We start from the raw sequence: 12,202 nt of genomic DNA, 5'->3' as shown, positions 1-12,202 counted from the left end.
TGTCGCCCAGGCTGGAATGTAGTGGCATAATCACAGCTCCCTTCAGCCTTGACTTCTTGATTTTGATGCTGTGAGTCTAAGATTGTGACACATTTGCTGAGTTTGGGGTCACCTGTCTCTGTGGGATTGGATTGGGGTGTGCGTGTGTGAATACTGGGACCTGCTGAAAGGCCCTGGGTCTTAACGTGAGGGCAACTATGTGTTGAGGTTTCTGACCAGCCTGGCCAATATGGCAAAACCCCATCTCTATTAAAAATACAAATATTAGCTGGTGTGGTGGTGCCTGCCTGTAGTCCCAGCTACTCGGGAGGCTGAGGCAGGAAAATCGCTTGAGATCTGGAGGCGGAGGTTACAGTGGGCTGAGATTGTGACCCTGCACTCCAGCCTGGGTGACAAGACTCTGCCTCAAAGAAAAAAAAAATGCTAAGTTTAGAGATTCATGTCTACATTTTTATTTTTCACTTTGACACACTCAAACCCAACTTTTCCCTGCTCAAGACCAAATTAAAAAGTAACCATAACAATAAAAGTCATAACAATGCCGAGTGTCTGAGGCATCACCAGTAATAATACTGAGAGCGTAACCACATGCCAGGCTAAGTACTTCATATTAGCTAACATTTATTCATCACTGCTAGGTACTCCTGGCTCATAACAGCCTGGAAAAGAAGCTTTTACTGTTTACATTTGGCAGTGAGAGAATGATTAACTTGCTCAGTCAGGTGTGGTGGCTCGTGCCTGTAATCCCAGCACTTTGGGAGGCTGAGATGGGTGGATCACCTGAGGTCAGGAGTTCGAGACCAGCCTGACTAACATGGTGAAACCTGTCTCAACTAAAAATACAAAAATTAGCCAGGTGTGGTGGCAGGCACCTGTAATCCCAGCTACTTGGGAGGCTGAGGCAGGAGAATCACTTGAACTGGGGAGGCAGATGTTGCAGTGAGCCAAGACTATGCCACTGTACTCCAGCCTGGGCAACAGAGCAAGACTCTTTCTGAAACAAACAAACAAAAACCTTGCCCAAGGCTGTTGTAGGGAGGTGTCAACCAGTATTTGTCCAAGCTTCTATTATCTAATTATGGCATTGCTGGAGACCATCAACAATTAAAGGATTAGGAGCATAAGTTATTTTTGCTTTTTTTTTTTTTTTTGGTGAGACAAGGTCTTGCCTTGTCATCAGGCTGGAGTACAGTCACATGATATCAGCTCACTGCAACCTCCACCTCCGGGGTTCAAGCGATTCTCCAACCTCAGCCTCCTGAGTTGCTGGGATTACAGGCATGAGCCACCGTGCCCAACTAATTTTTCTGTACTTTTAGTAGAAATAGGGTTTCCCTATGTTGGCCAGGCTGGTCTTGAACACCTGGCCTCAAGTGATCCTCCCGCCTTGGCCTCCCAAAGTGCTGGGATTACCAGTATGAACCACCATGGCCAGCGTATTTTTTCGTTTAGTTAAATTGTTTTTTTTACAATTTAAAAATCTAATTTCAAAGTCTTTTCTGTAGACTGTAGTCACTGTTAGGGTGAAACAGTAAATCTGAACATGTAAGTCTCAAAGTTTCACTCTGTGGCTGGGCGCAGGGGTCATACCTGTAATCCCAGTACTTTGGGAGTCCAAGGCAGCAGGATTACTTGAGCCCAGGAGTTGAAGACCAGCCTAGGCAACATGGTGAGACCCTGTCTCTACAAAAAATTAGCCAGGTATGGTGGCACATGCCTGTAGGCCTAGCTACTCAGGAGGCTGAGGTGGGAGGATCACTTGAGCCTGGGAGGTCAAGGCTGCAGTGAGCCATGATCGTGCCACGGCACTCCAGCCTGGGTGACAGAATCAGATCCTATCTCAAAAAAAGAAAAAATAGGCTGGGCGTGGTGGGTGGCTGATGCCTTTAATCCCAGCACTTTGGGAGGCCAAGGTGGGCGGATTACTTGAGGTCAGGAGTTCAAGACCAGCCTGGCCAACATGGTGAAACCCCATCTCCACTAAAAACACACAAATTAGCCAGGCGCGGTGGCGGGCACCTGTGATCCCAGCTACTCAGGAGGCTGAGGCAGGAGAATCGCTTGAACCCAGGGGGCGGAAGTGGCAGCGAGCCGAGATCGCGCCACTGCACTCCAGCCTGGGCAACAAGAGCGAAACTCTATCTCAAATAAATACATACGAAAGATGTGAATACAGAAGTCAATGCCCTTTAGTTTGGCAGCACAGGGACTGGTGAGAAGGACTTAATATGGACCTTTCTGGTAAGGCTGGATAGGACTCTTGTGTAGGTATCTTTTCTGATAGACAAAGTCTCCGGGCTGCAGATCATGGCGCTGTAGGTCTTTGTCTCCTATGATTGTGCTGTGGAAAGATTGTTCTATCAAAGTATGATTTCTATCCATTGCTTTAATGCCTTTACTTTATTCAGGCTTTATTAATATTGGAGTATGTCTGTTTCATTTTTGTTTTTGTTTTGAGACAGTGTCTCCCTCTGGTGCCCAGGCTGGAGTACAGTATTGGGATCTCAGTTCATTGCAACCTCTGCCTCCCGGGTTGAAGTGATCCTCCCGTCTCAGCATCCTGAGTAGCTGGGACTACAGGTGCACACAACTACGCCCAGCTAATTTTTGTGTTTTTGTAGAGACAGGGTTTTGCCATGTCACCCAAGCTGGTCTCGAACTCCCAGACTCAAGCAATCCCCTTGCCTCAGCCTCCCAAAGTGTTAGCGTGAGCCACTGCACCCAGATGGGTATGTCTCCTTTTATCAATTAAGGGTCAAAAGCAGAGGAGCCCAAGTGCATAGGATGGCCTGTGACTATTTCAAAAGGTGAAAGTTTATGAGCCCCAAAGAGTGGCCCTTAGATTTAATAATACCAAAGGAGGAACTTAGGTCAAGGAAGATGTAGATAAATTCTGCCAACTGGGTTTTTTGTTTTTGTTTTGAAATGGAGTCTCACTCTGTCGCCTAGGCTGGAGTGCAGTGGCTTGATCCCAGCTCACTGCAACATCTGTTCCCTGGGTTCAAGCAATTCTCCTGCATCAGCTTCCCTAGTAGCTGGGATTACAGGCGTGTACCACCACACCCAGCTAATTTTTGTATTTTTAATAGGGATGGGGTTTCACCATGTTGGCCAGGCTGGTCTTGAACTCCTGATTTCAAGTGATCTGCCTGCCTTGGCCTTCCAAAGTGCTGGGGTGTGATCTGCCTGCCTCGGCCTTCCAAAGTGCTGGGCTTACAGGGGTGAGCTACCGCGCCCGGCCATCCCATCGGGTTTTTATAGTTCCACTTGTTTGTTCCACTGAGCCAGAAGATTGGGGATTGTAGACAGTGGAAATGCTGAAAAATTGGCCAAACTGAACGCACTTGTTTTATTATATGGCCAGTAGAATGGGCTCCTGATCATGATGTACTTCAAGGGGAGTTCCCTAGGTGAGAATCCTTTTTTTTCCAGCTGAAGCAGTGGCTTGTCTACCAGGAAAGCCTCTACCTAATAGGAGAATGTGCAAACCATTACTAGTACATATATATATATATAAAAATAGTATATATACACATATATAGTACATATATGGTATATATATACTATATAGTACATATAGTACTATATATAGTACATATATAGTATATATACATATATAGTTATATATACATACATGGTATATATACTATATATAGTAGTGTATACACATATGTAGTACATATATAGTATATATACACATATATAGTATATATACGTACTATATATAGTACATATATAGTATATATATACACACACCCACATACACATGGAAGTGGGTAGTTGGATAAAATCCATTTGCCAAACCTTGAAGGGCCTATTAGGTAGATAAAAATGTCCAGGATCAGGATATACACATTTTCCTGAGTTAAACTTACGGCAGGCGGCAGAAGTCAAATAGGCTTTTTTTTTTTTTTTTGCCGTGTTTTTGTTGTTTGTTTGTTTGTTTTTTGAGAGAGGGTCTCACTCTGTCACCCAGACTGGAGTGCAGGGGCACGATCTCCGCTCACTGCAGCCTTGATCTCCTGAGCTCAGGTGACTCTCCCACCTCAGCCTCCCCAGCAGTTGAAACTACTTCTTTGATATTTTTAGTGGAGACAGAGTTTCGCTGTGTTGCCCAGGCTGGTCTTGAACTCCTGGACTCAAGCAATTGGCCCGCCTCGGCCTCCCAGAGTTCTGGGATTACAGGCCCGAGAGCCACCGCACCTGGCCAGTACAGCTTCTTTTAATGTCACTCCCCCTAATATTGTTTCATAAAATAATTTGTAAGTTCCCCAGTGAGTCAAATTCTGTACTGTAGTTAACAATATTGAGTTGGAGAGAACTAGTTATCAGGCTTTTTTTTTTTTTCCAAATCATTGAACTAGCAGCGTGATCTTTCCAATTTTGTTTTTTGGTTTCTGGTGCCCAATTTTGTGCATCTTTGGTAATCATTTTTAGATCATCTTTTGGTGGCTCTTTTAGCTGGGCCACGAGAGAGATTTGAGGAACCGAACCTTTAACAGCAGCATCCTTTGTGGCATATCAGCCAAAGCTGTTTCCTCTAGCTTCCGCAGAGGCTCAGCTTGAATGTCCGGAAGTTTCCATAATAGCCAAGGCAGCTGGCAGCTGGATGGCATCCAGTAAGTCCTGTATATAGGATCCATTTTTAATTCGATCTCCAGTGGAAGTGAGGAAACCCCTTCATTTCCATAGCAGTCCAAAATCAGGAGCAACCCCAAAGGCATATGTACTATCTGCATAGAGTAACAGATTGCCCTTTCACGAGGCCAGCCCAGGTAAGGGCAGTGAGTTTAGTTTGTTGGGCAGAAGTAGCCACAGGGGCTAGGCGCAGCAGCTCACACCTGTAATCTCAGCACTTTGGGAGGCCGAGGTAGGCAGATCACTTGAGGTCAGGAGGTCAGGACCAGACTGGCCCACATGACGAAACCCTGTCTCTACTGAAAATACAAAAAAATTGGCCGGGCATGGTGGTGGGTGCCTGTAATCCCAGCTACTCGGGAGGCTGAGACAGGAAAATTGCTTGAATCCAGTGGGCAGAGGTTGCAGTGAGCTGAGATTGTGCCACTGTACTCCAGCTTGGGCGACAGAGCAAGACTCCATCTCAAAAGAAAAAAAAAAAGTAGCCACAGATAAGGGGGTGGCTTCAGCAACTTCGAAGGAAGTGGTAACTACATAGCTTGCACAGTTTTTACCATTGTCATCTTTCAGATACGATCCATCCATATCCATAGTTCAGCTAGTTCAGCATTATCTAGTGGAAATTCTTTAAACATTTTTAGGGAATCAAAAGATAGTGTCAAACAGTCATGGAGAGCCGTGTGCGGTGGCTCACACCTGTAATCCCAGCACTTTGGGAGGCTGAGGTGGGCGGATCACCTGAGGTCAGGAGTTTGAGACCAGCATGCCAACATATAGTGAAACCCCATCTCCACTAAAAATACAAAACAATTAGCCAGGGGTGGTGGCAGGCACCTGTAATCCCAGCTACTCAGGAGGCTGAGGCAGGAGAATCACTTGAACCCGGGAGGCCGGAGGTTGCAGTGAGCCGAGATTGCACCATTGCACTCCAGCCTAGGCAACAGAGATAGACTCTGTTTCAAATTAAAAAAAAAAAAAAAAAAAAAGCAAAGAACCTGTGGACCTATGCCTGTATTCCTTTAGAATTTCCAATGGTGGTTGTGGATGGCTATTTTAAAGAAAACATGCTTGAAGCGGGAACTTATTTACATGGCTCTGATGTTGACTGACCATCCCATAGGGCCATGGTCAGCCACTGTAGGATGTTGTTGGGTTTTGGGTTGGTGAGATGAAGAACAGGTGGGCTAAACTGCAAGCCACAAGGGGAAGGGGAAGTTTTAATGAGGCTAAGGTGAGGAGGTTTTCACTGGGTTTCAAACAATGTGTGTCAGGCCTAAAAGTGGATGCCAAGGCAGCAAGTATATTGTAACACATTTATGACAGGCATGCAGAGGGATTGGAGAATGGGTAACTCAGGGTGAAAATACTCCCTCACCTGTTCTGCTGAGGGTCACCAAGTTCTGAAGCTGGAGAACTAGGGATCAGGCAACCTACGGGGCAAGTACAGCCCAGCCAGCCCTCAGCCAGTTCAAGAGACTGATGCTATCATGAGAGGTGGCGAGGGCTCTGACAGAGGCCTGCAAGGTGTGGAATCTGCCAGCAGTTGCTGCCAAGTTGCAGGCCACATTTTGTTCATTGGAGAATGTCAGGGTGCACATTGGCACTACCAGGGCCACAGGCTCAGGCAAGTTGACCTATCAACACCATGAGAGGCTACGAAATGAAGACCCCAACTCAGTCTGCATGGGTGTGATGGAAATGGCTGTGGACCCTACAGCCTACCTGCATCCACAGTCATCATCAGACCCTCCAGGCATAGGCATGCCCACTTTCCAGGCTAACAAGTACCTCCAGCAGGTGCTGCTGGACCGTTACAACCTCATTATCATTGCATCAGAGCATCTGACCACCAACCATGCCCAGCTGGCTGGCGAGATCCTGCAGCAGGGCGTTTCTCCTTCCTTTGTTCCAAGATGGAGTTTGCCACCCCCACAGCTGCCACCCCAGCACCCTCTCTGAGGCGAGTGGGCTCAGCCAGATCCTGGATGGCTGTCGACAGTAGCTGGAGGGTCAGGCAAAGGCTCTGGGGGACTGGTGGCAGAGAAGGAGGGCCTGGACCCTTGAGAGACTGCCTACCTCTTCACCTTCACCTTCCAGCACAGGCCCAGAGTGGGAAAAGGTGTCACCCCAGGTACCATCACATGGCTGAACTAGACTCCACAGTGAAATAATGCTTTTCAGTTGCCACTCCCTAAGAGTCCGCACTTCTCAGTCACTGGTGACAGAGACCAATCACGTGCATTAAGGAGAAAAAAGAGGATGTATTGGCTCATGTATCTGCAAAGTTAGAGGACTGCAAAATGCTATGTGGCCAATGCAGACCTGGCACCTGTGGATGATGGTGGCATCTAACATTTATTGAGGCTCAGCATAGGTCAGGCACTGATATGGTTTGGATCTGTGTCCCCACCAAATCTCATGTCCAATTGTAGTCCCCACTGTTGGAGGTGGGGCGTGCTGGGAGGGACTGGATCATGGGGATGGTTTCACATGAATGGTTTAGCACCAACCCCTTGGTACTGTCCTCACGACAGTGAATTCGTTCTGTGAGATCTGGTTGTTTTGAAGTGTATGCCACCTCCCCTCTCTCTTGTCCCTGCTCTGGGCATGTGAAGTACCTGCTCCCACTTCACCTTCCGCCATGATGATAAGTTTCCTGAGGCCTCCTCGGAAGCCGAGCAGATGCCAGCACCATGCTTCTGGTACAGCCTGCAGAACTGAGCCAGTTAAACCCCTTTTCTTTATAAATTGCCCAGTCTCAGGTATTTCTTTACATCAAGGCAAGAACCGACTAAAACAGACACAATTATCATGAACTCAATCACCACAACACCTCTAGGAGGTAGGTACAATCATCACCTTATTTTGCAGACAAAACAGATGCCCAGCAAGCTTTGGCAACTTGTCCAACGCCCCACAGGTGGTAGATGGCAAAGCTGGGATGTGAACATACGCAGCCTGGCTGCAGGGCTGACATTCTTAAGCCAAGTGCTGTGCTCGTGACAGGCGCTTGAGCCCAGGCAGCTGCCAGCATCACATGGCCTGCTCCCATGTAGAAGCTGATTGAGCGGTGCTCGTTTCCTGCAGCGGAGGGTGAGAAGGATACCGATGTATTCCTGTGTCTGAATTGAAAAGGGTGAGTTCCACCTGCTGGGAATGATGGTGAAGGGACTGGAGAGCCACAAGCAGCAAGCATTCCTGGTGGCCAGGCCTATCTTACAGCCCATCCTAGAGCAAAAGACCTCCCTGCAGCAGCCTATCTAGCTGGTATCGACAGTGGTCTGCCAGCAACATCAGCCTGAGTCCTCCGCTGGGTGTAAAGGCGGTGGCAGGTGACCTGTACATACCTACCCACTGTTCAGAAGGCTACTGCCAGTGTGACTCCTCTGTCAAACTGCCTCAACGGGCCAGCCCCTGCACAAAACCCTGGCGGTGGGACAGGGCCTTCGGACCAAGGTCACCAGATCACCACAGTGCTGGTGGTGGAAATGCTAGGCCGGGTTTCCAGAGGTGCCTCCTTTCACCCATCCTGGGCACCCTGGTCACCTGCAGCACCTCCTTCACCACCATCTACCGCACGCTTCACACGGCCTGGATTTGGCAGCCAGGGAAACCAAGTGTGCTGATTCAGACCTTCCTTGGCAACACTGGCCACAAGATCACAAGTGAATCCAATCAACAATCTCAGCCCTGAGCTGGGCCAGCAGGAGGTGGCAGGTTAGGGCTGGGAGGACACAGTTCTACCTGTCCCCAGCCGTGTGCTGAAAGGTGCTGGGATGAAGAAACTGAAACTCCTGCTCTCCTGGACTGAGACGCGTGCTGTCTGGTGCTGTCTTGCCTTGGGTCTCCCATCCTTCTCTGGCTGTTGCCCCCACTACCTTTCCTACTCTGGCAAACCCCCAAATCAACCAGCAGGCAGACCCCCTGGGGAAGTAGGGGTGCGGATGAGACACGGGGCAGAAGTTTTGACGAGGCAGGGAAGAGTTCAGTTATCTAGCTGGAGAGGATGGTCAGGAGGGTTCGGTATAGACCACAACAGTGGGGCAAAGGATTTAGAAGCATTTCGGTAAGAGGGCAGTGAATGTCACAGCTGTGAAGGGCCTTGAGGATGACCTTAATGTTGAAATAATGACCAGGGGAGGGAAGGCTCCTTGCCTACTATGGTCAGTCAGGAAGTGGCCACGCCAGAGCCTGTGCTGGACCTCCTACCTCCCAGGCCTCAGCCCTCTGTAGAGACTGGCATTCTGTCCACTTCTGGCCTGACCTTCTCTGGCCCTACTGAGCGCTTTCTTCACGGACCCCCCTGCCCTTCCCCACTTCAGTTGTTTCTCAAAAGGCCCCGGATCCCTATGGTATGAAACACCAGGGCTGTATGGGATAGCTGAAAGCAGGACGAAACCAGGGAGACAAAGATGTGCCACAGGTTGGAGGGGCACGGGGAGGGCAGTGGCTGAACAGACTCAGCTAGCTGGACTGGAGCTGACTGCTTTACTGAATGGTGGATTAATTTGGGGTGGCGAGACCAAATTGGAGACATACTTTGGGAAACCTCAAACTAAGATTATGCACTGTATTTAACTGAGCAGATGAGGGTTGGTACTGTACCAAATCGGAGAGTGGATTTAACTGAGGGTAGGTTCTGGGTTTAAAGGTAGGGGTTGCTGTTTCTAAGCAAAAAGAGGTTTATGAGAGGAAAGTCACTGTATTTAACCAACAGAAGGCACAGTCTGTACAGGTGAGGCATGGTACTTGGATTAAGGGTAAGTACTTACTACATTTAAGGACAAGTTCTGTTTTTTAAACCAAAAATAAGCATTGTATTTTTTTTTTTTTTTTTTTTTTTTGAGATGGAGTCTCTCTGTTGCCCAACCTGGAGTGTGCAGTGGCGTGACCGTGGCTCACTGCAACCTCTGCCTCCCAGGCTCAAGCAGTCCTCAAGTAGCTAGGATTACAGGCGTGCACCAGCTAATTTTTTTTGTATTTTTAGTAGAGACGGGGTTTCACCATGTTGGCCAGGCTGGTCTTGAACTCCTGACCTCAAGTGATCTGCCTGCCTTGGCTAGGATTACAGGCATGAGCCACCATGCCCGGCCAGGCATTGTATTCAACTGGGCATTTAACTCAAAGGCAGGCAACTGTCTTTAAGTGAGAGCAGAAGACACCAGGGTAGTTTCTGTACTCAGCTGCACAGTGTATTTTCCCATCCAAAACATACACAGGGGAGGCGTGATACCACCCCCGGAAACAGAATAACCCCTTCTAGGGACTTCCTTCTTAGCGGAGACTGGTCTCCATCTGTTCCCCACAACTCTATGACCCACAGTGAATGTGGCCCTGAGGGAAGCTTGTTCAGACTCCAATGGGTAGTCAGGGGATGATCTGTCCACAAGGGCTGGGCGTCCAATTTGTCCTGCTTCCCAGAGCTGCATGTTGGGTAGAGGAGTAAATGGAATACAAGAACAGGCTTGCATGACTGTGTTTATTTGAACCACCAGATCTGCTCCAATAAAGAGCTCTCCAGACCCTGCCTCACCTTACAGGGAAGGGCTTAGAGTCAGGGAAGAGGGACCTGTTGCTCCTGTCCCTGAAAAAGGAAGTCAAGATGGAGCCAGGGCTTCCTGGTGCCCATTCAGACTCCTCCCACTGCTTGTCCCTGTGGAGGACGTAGGATGGACAGCCCCATCTCAGGCTGGGGTGGGGGGAATCGCTCACAGTCACCCCCTGAACAGCCCCCAACTGAGGGTGGGGGACCTGGCCCTGGACACCTCATGTCTCTGGGCCGGGAAGCCACGATCCCTCATCCATCAGGCCTGTTGCTGCTCTCCACCCCAGTGGGGGACGGATGTTTGTGCTCCCTCGCCGTCCACTGGGGACCCAGGAGGTCCCCTGCGTGACATTCCTCTCCTTGGCCTCAGGCCAGCAGGCGGCTGTACTCTGCCAAAGCAGAGGACTTTTTCACCCCATCCCAGATCCGGGCAGCATAGTGGAACCTGTGAGAGGAGGTCAACAGTCGGGGCTGCCTGGCCGGGGCTCCCCGAGCCCAGCACAACCCTGGACAGGTGGGGAAACTGAGACCCCTTTTCTGACCTGAGATGTGACTCTGAACCTCTTGGAGCCCAATCTCCTCAACAGGGATACAGGGAGGATCCTGACAGTGATGGGAGGTGGCCCCACTTTTCTTAGCTCACCCAGGTTAAGCGAAGCTGAAGGTTCCAGGGCTTGGACTAAGACCTCAAGTCTCCACCACCTAAACTTCTCCCACCGCTGGCTTTGTGGGTAAGGGTTCAGTTTCCACCTCCCTCCAGAGTCTTACGACATGGAAAACACCTAACAGCAGCTGCACAACCCACAATCTTCCCCCTCTCCCCTCTGGGTCCTGGTTTAGACACACGGCAGGAGCAGAGCTGGGATGCAAAGCTCAGCCCCATCTCTGCCCTACAAGCCCCGAGGGGCTTCCTGCTGCTTTGTCTGCACTCCTGACCCCTTCCAGGCACAGCCAACTGCAGATGTGGGAGCCAAGGTAGAGAGGCTGCACCCAGTCAAGCTATTTAGCTTTCCAATTTTTCTCTTTGAAGTAAGATGAGGGAGACCTGGACTCATATGCTGAGGGCTCTGGACAAAGAAGTCATGTAAAGTAGGGGCCACAGAGGTAGGGCAGGGCCAAGCGAAAGCAGGGAGAGAAAGCCACAGGCAGGAACCAAGGCAAATGCAGAAGTGTGGACAATGAGACCCTGATGGCTTTCTGGTTCCCATCTCCTGAAGGGCCCTGTTTTCTGTGATCAGGTCCCTAGAATAAATCTTCCTTAAGCTAAATCCGGTCACTGGTCCTACTCCCAGCAATCAAATGACTCCTAGCCACAGATGTGTGGCCTTACTACGTAACACTTTTCTCTGAGCCTAAATTTCCCCACCAGGAAAACTGGTGACAAGGACCTACATGATGCTGGCTGATGAGGAGGATTCAAAGTCACACGAAACAGCATGTTGCTGCGTGGGTGAGATGCTTACAAGACAGTAGCAATCATCACTGTTCCAGAAAAGGAACCTGAGATCTGGAGAGGAGGGGCTTCATGAGGTCATGCCGATCTAAGAGATGCCCCCTTCTCTCTACACCAGGGTGAGGTGCCTCAAATTGACCCCCTCTGCAAAGAGCTCTTACCAGTTCTTCTCGGTGAGGATTGTGTGTGACAGCTGTGGTCGGGCCATGGACATCACTTGGCTCCGGAGCTTGCTTACCAAGGACTGGAAACTGGGGTGGCCGCGATACCCAGGCAGCAGGGAGAAGAGTGGGCTGGAACTAGGCCCTGGAAAGTTGGGGCAGGGAGGGTAAGAGGGATAGACTGCCAGGGTCTTTCTCCCAGGTAACAGCATCCTGGGCTTCAACAAGCACCTGAGAGTTGAGCCCCGGCCGAGCTCTTCCTGTACTTTCATGACTCTGAAACACACTCCTCATAAAGGGTCCATGCACCCCGGGAACGAACCAGGGTCTTCTCTCAGACCAGGTAGGCTCCACACTGCTCCCAAACCAGGGCAACCCATGTTGCCTCCTAGACCAGGGGGTGCT

The 12,202-nt window shown here is 49.7% G+C and overlaps 1 protein-coding gene across 7 annotated transcripts in view; it reads right to left on the bottom strand.

The window, feature by feature from the left end:
- Positions 1–12,202, bottom strand: part of SMG9 (SMG9 nonsense mediated mRNA decay factor) — a 45,711-nt gene that overhangs the window by 11,002 nt on the left and 22,507 nt on the right. For 2 of the 7 annotated variants that reach the window (XM_021931149.2, XM_017952949.3), the window contains exons 13-14: positions 11,798–11,942; positions 6,898–7,719 (exon numbers count right to left, since the gene is read on the bottom strand). In XM_021931149.2, the coding sequence (XP_021786841.2) occupies positions 7,494–7,719; positions 11,798–11,942 (371 nt within the window). In that variant the 3' untranslated portion in view covers positions 6,898–7,493. Of the gene's footprint in view, positions 1–6,897; positions 7,720–10,098; positions 11,691–11,797; positions 11,943–12,202 lie in introns of those variants that run through there. The other 5 variants (XM_021931151.2, XM_003915652.4, XR_002518992.2 and 2 more) reach the window with 4 other exon arrangements.

Source organism: Papio anubis, chromosome 20, assembly GCF_008728515.1.
Source record: "Papio anubis isolate 15944 chromosome 20, Panubis1.0, whole genome shotgun sequence".
Lineage (NCBI taxonomy): Eukaryota > Metazoa > Chordata > Mammalia > Primates > Cercopithecidae > Papio > Papio anubis.
Note: the sequence above shows the minus strand (reverse complement) of the source record. Positions and strands in the feature narration are given on the sequence as shown.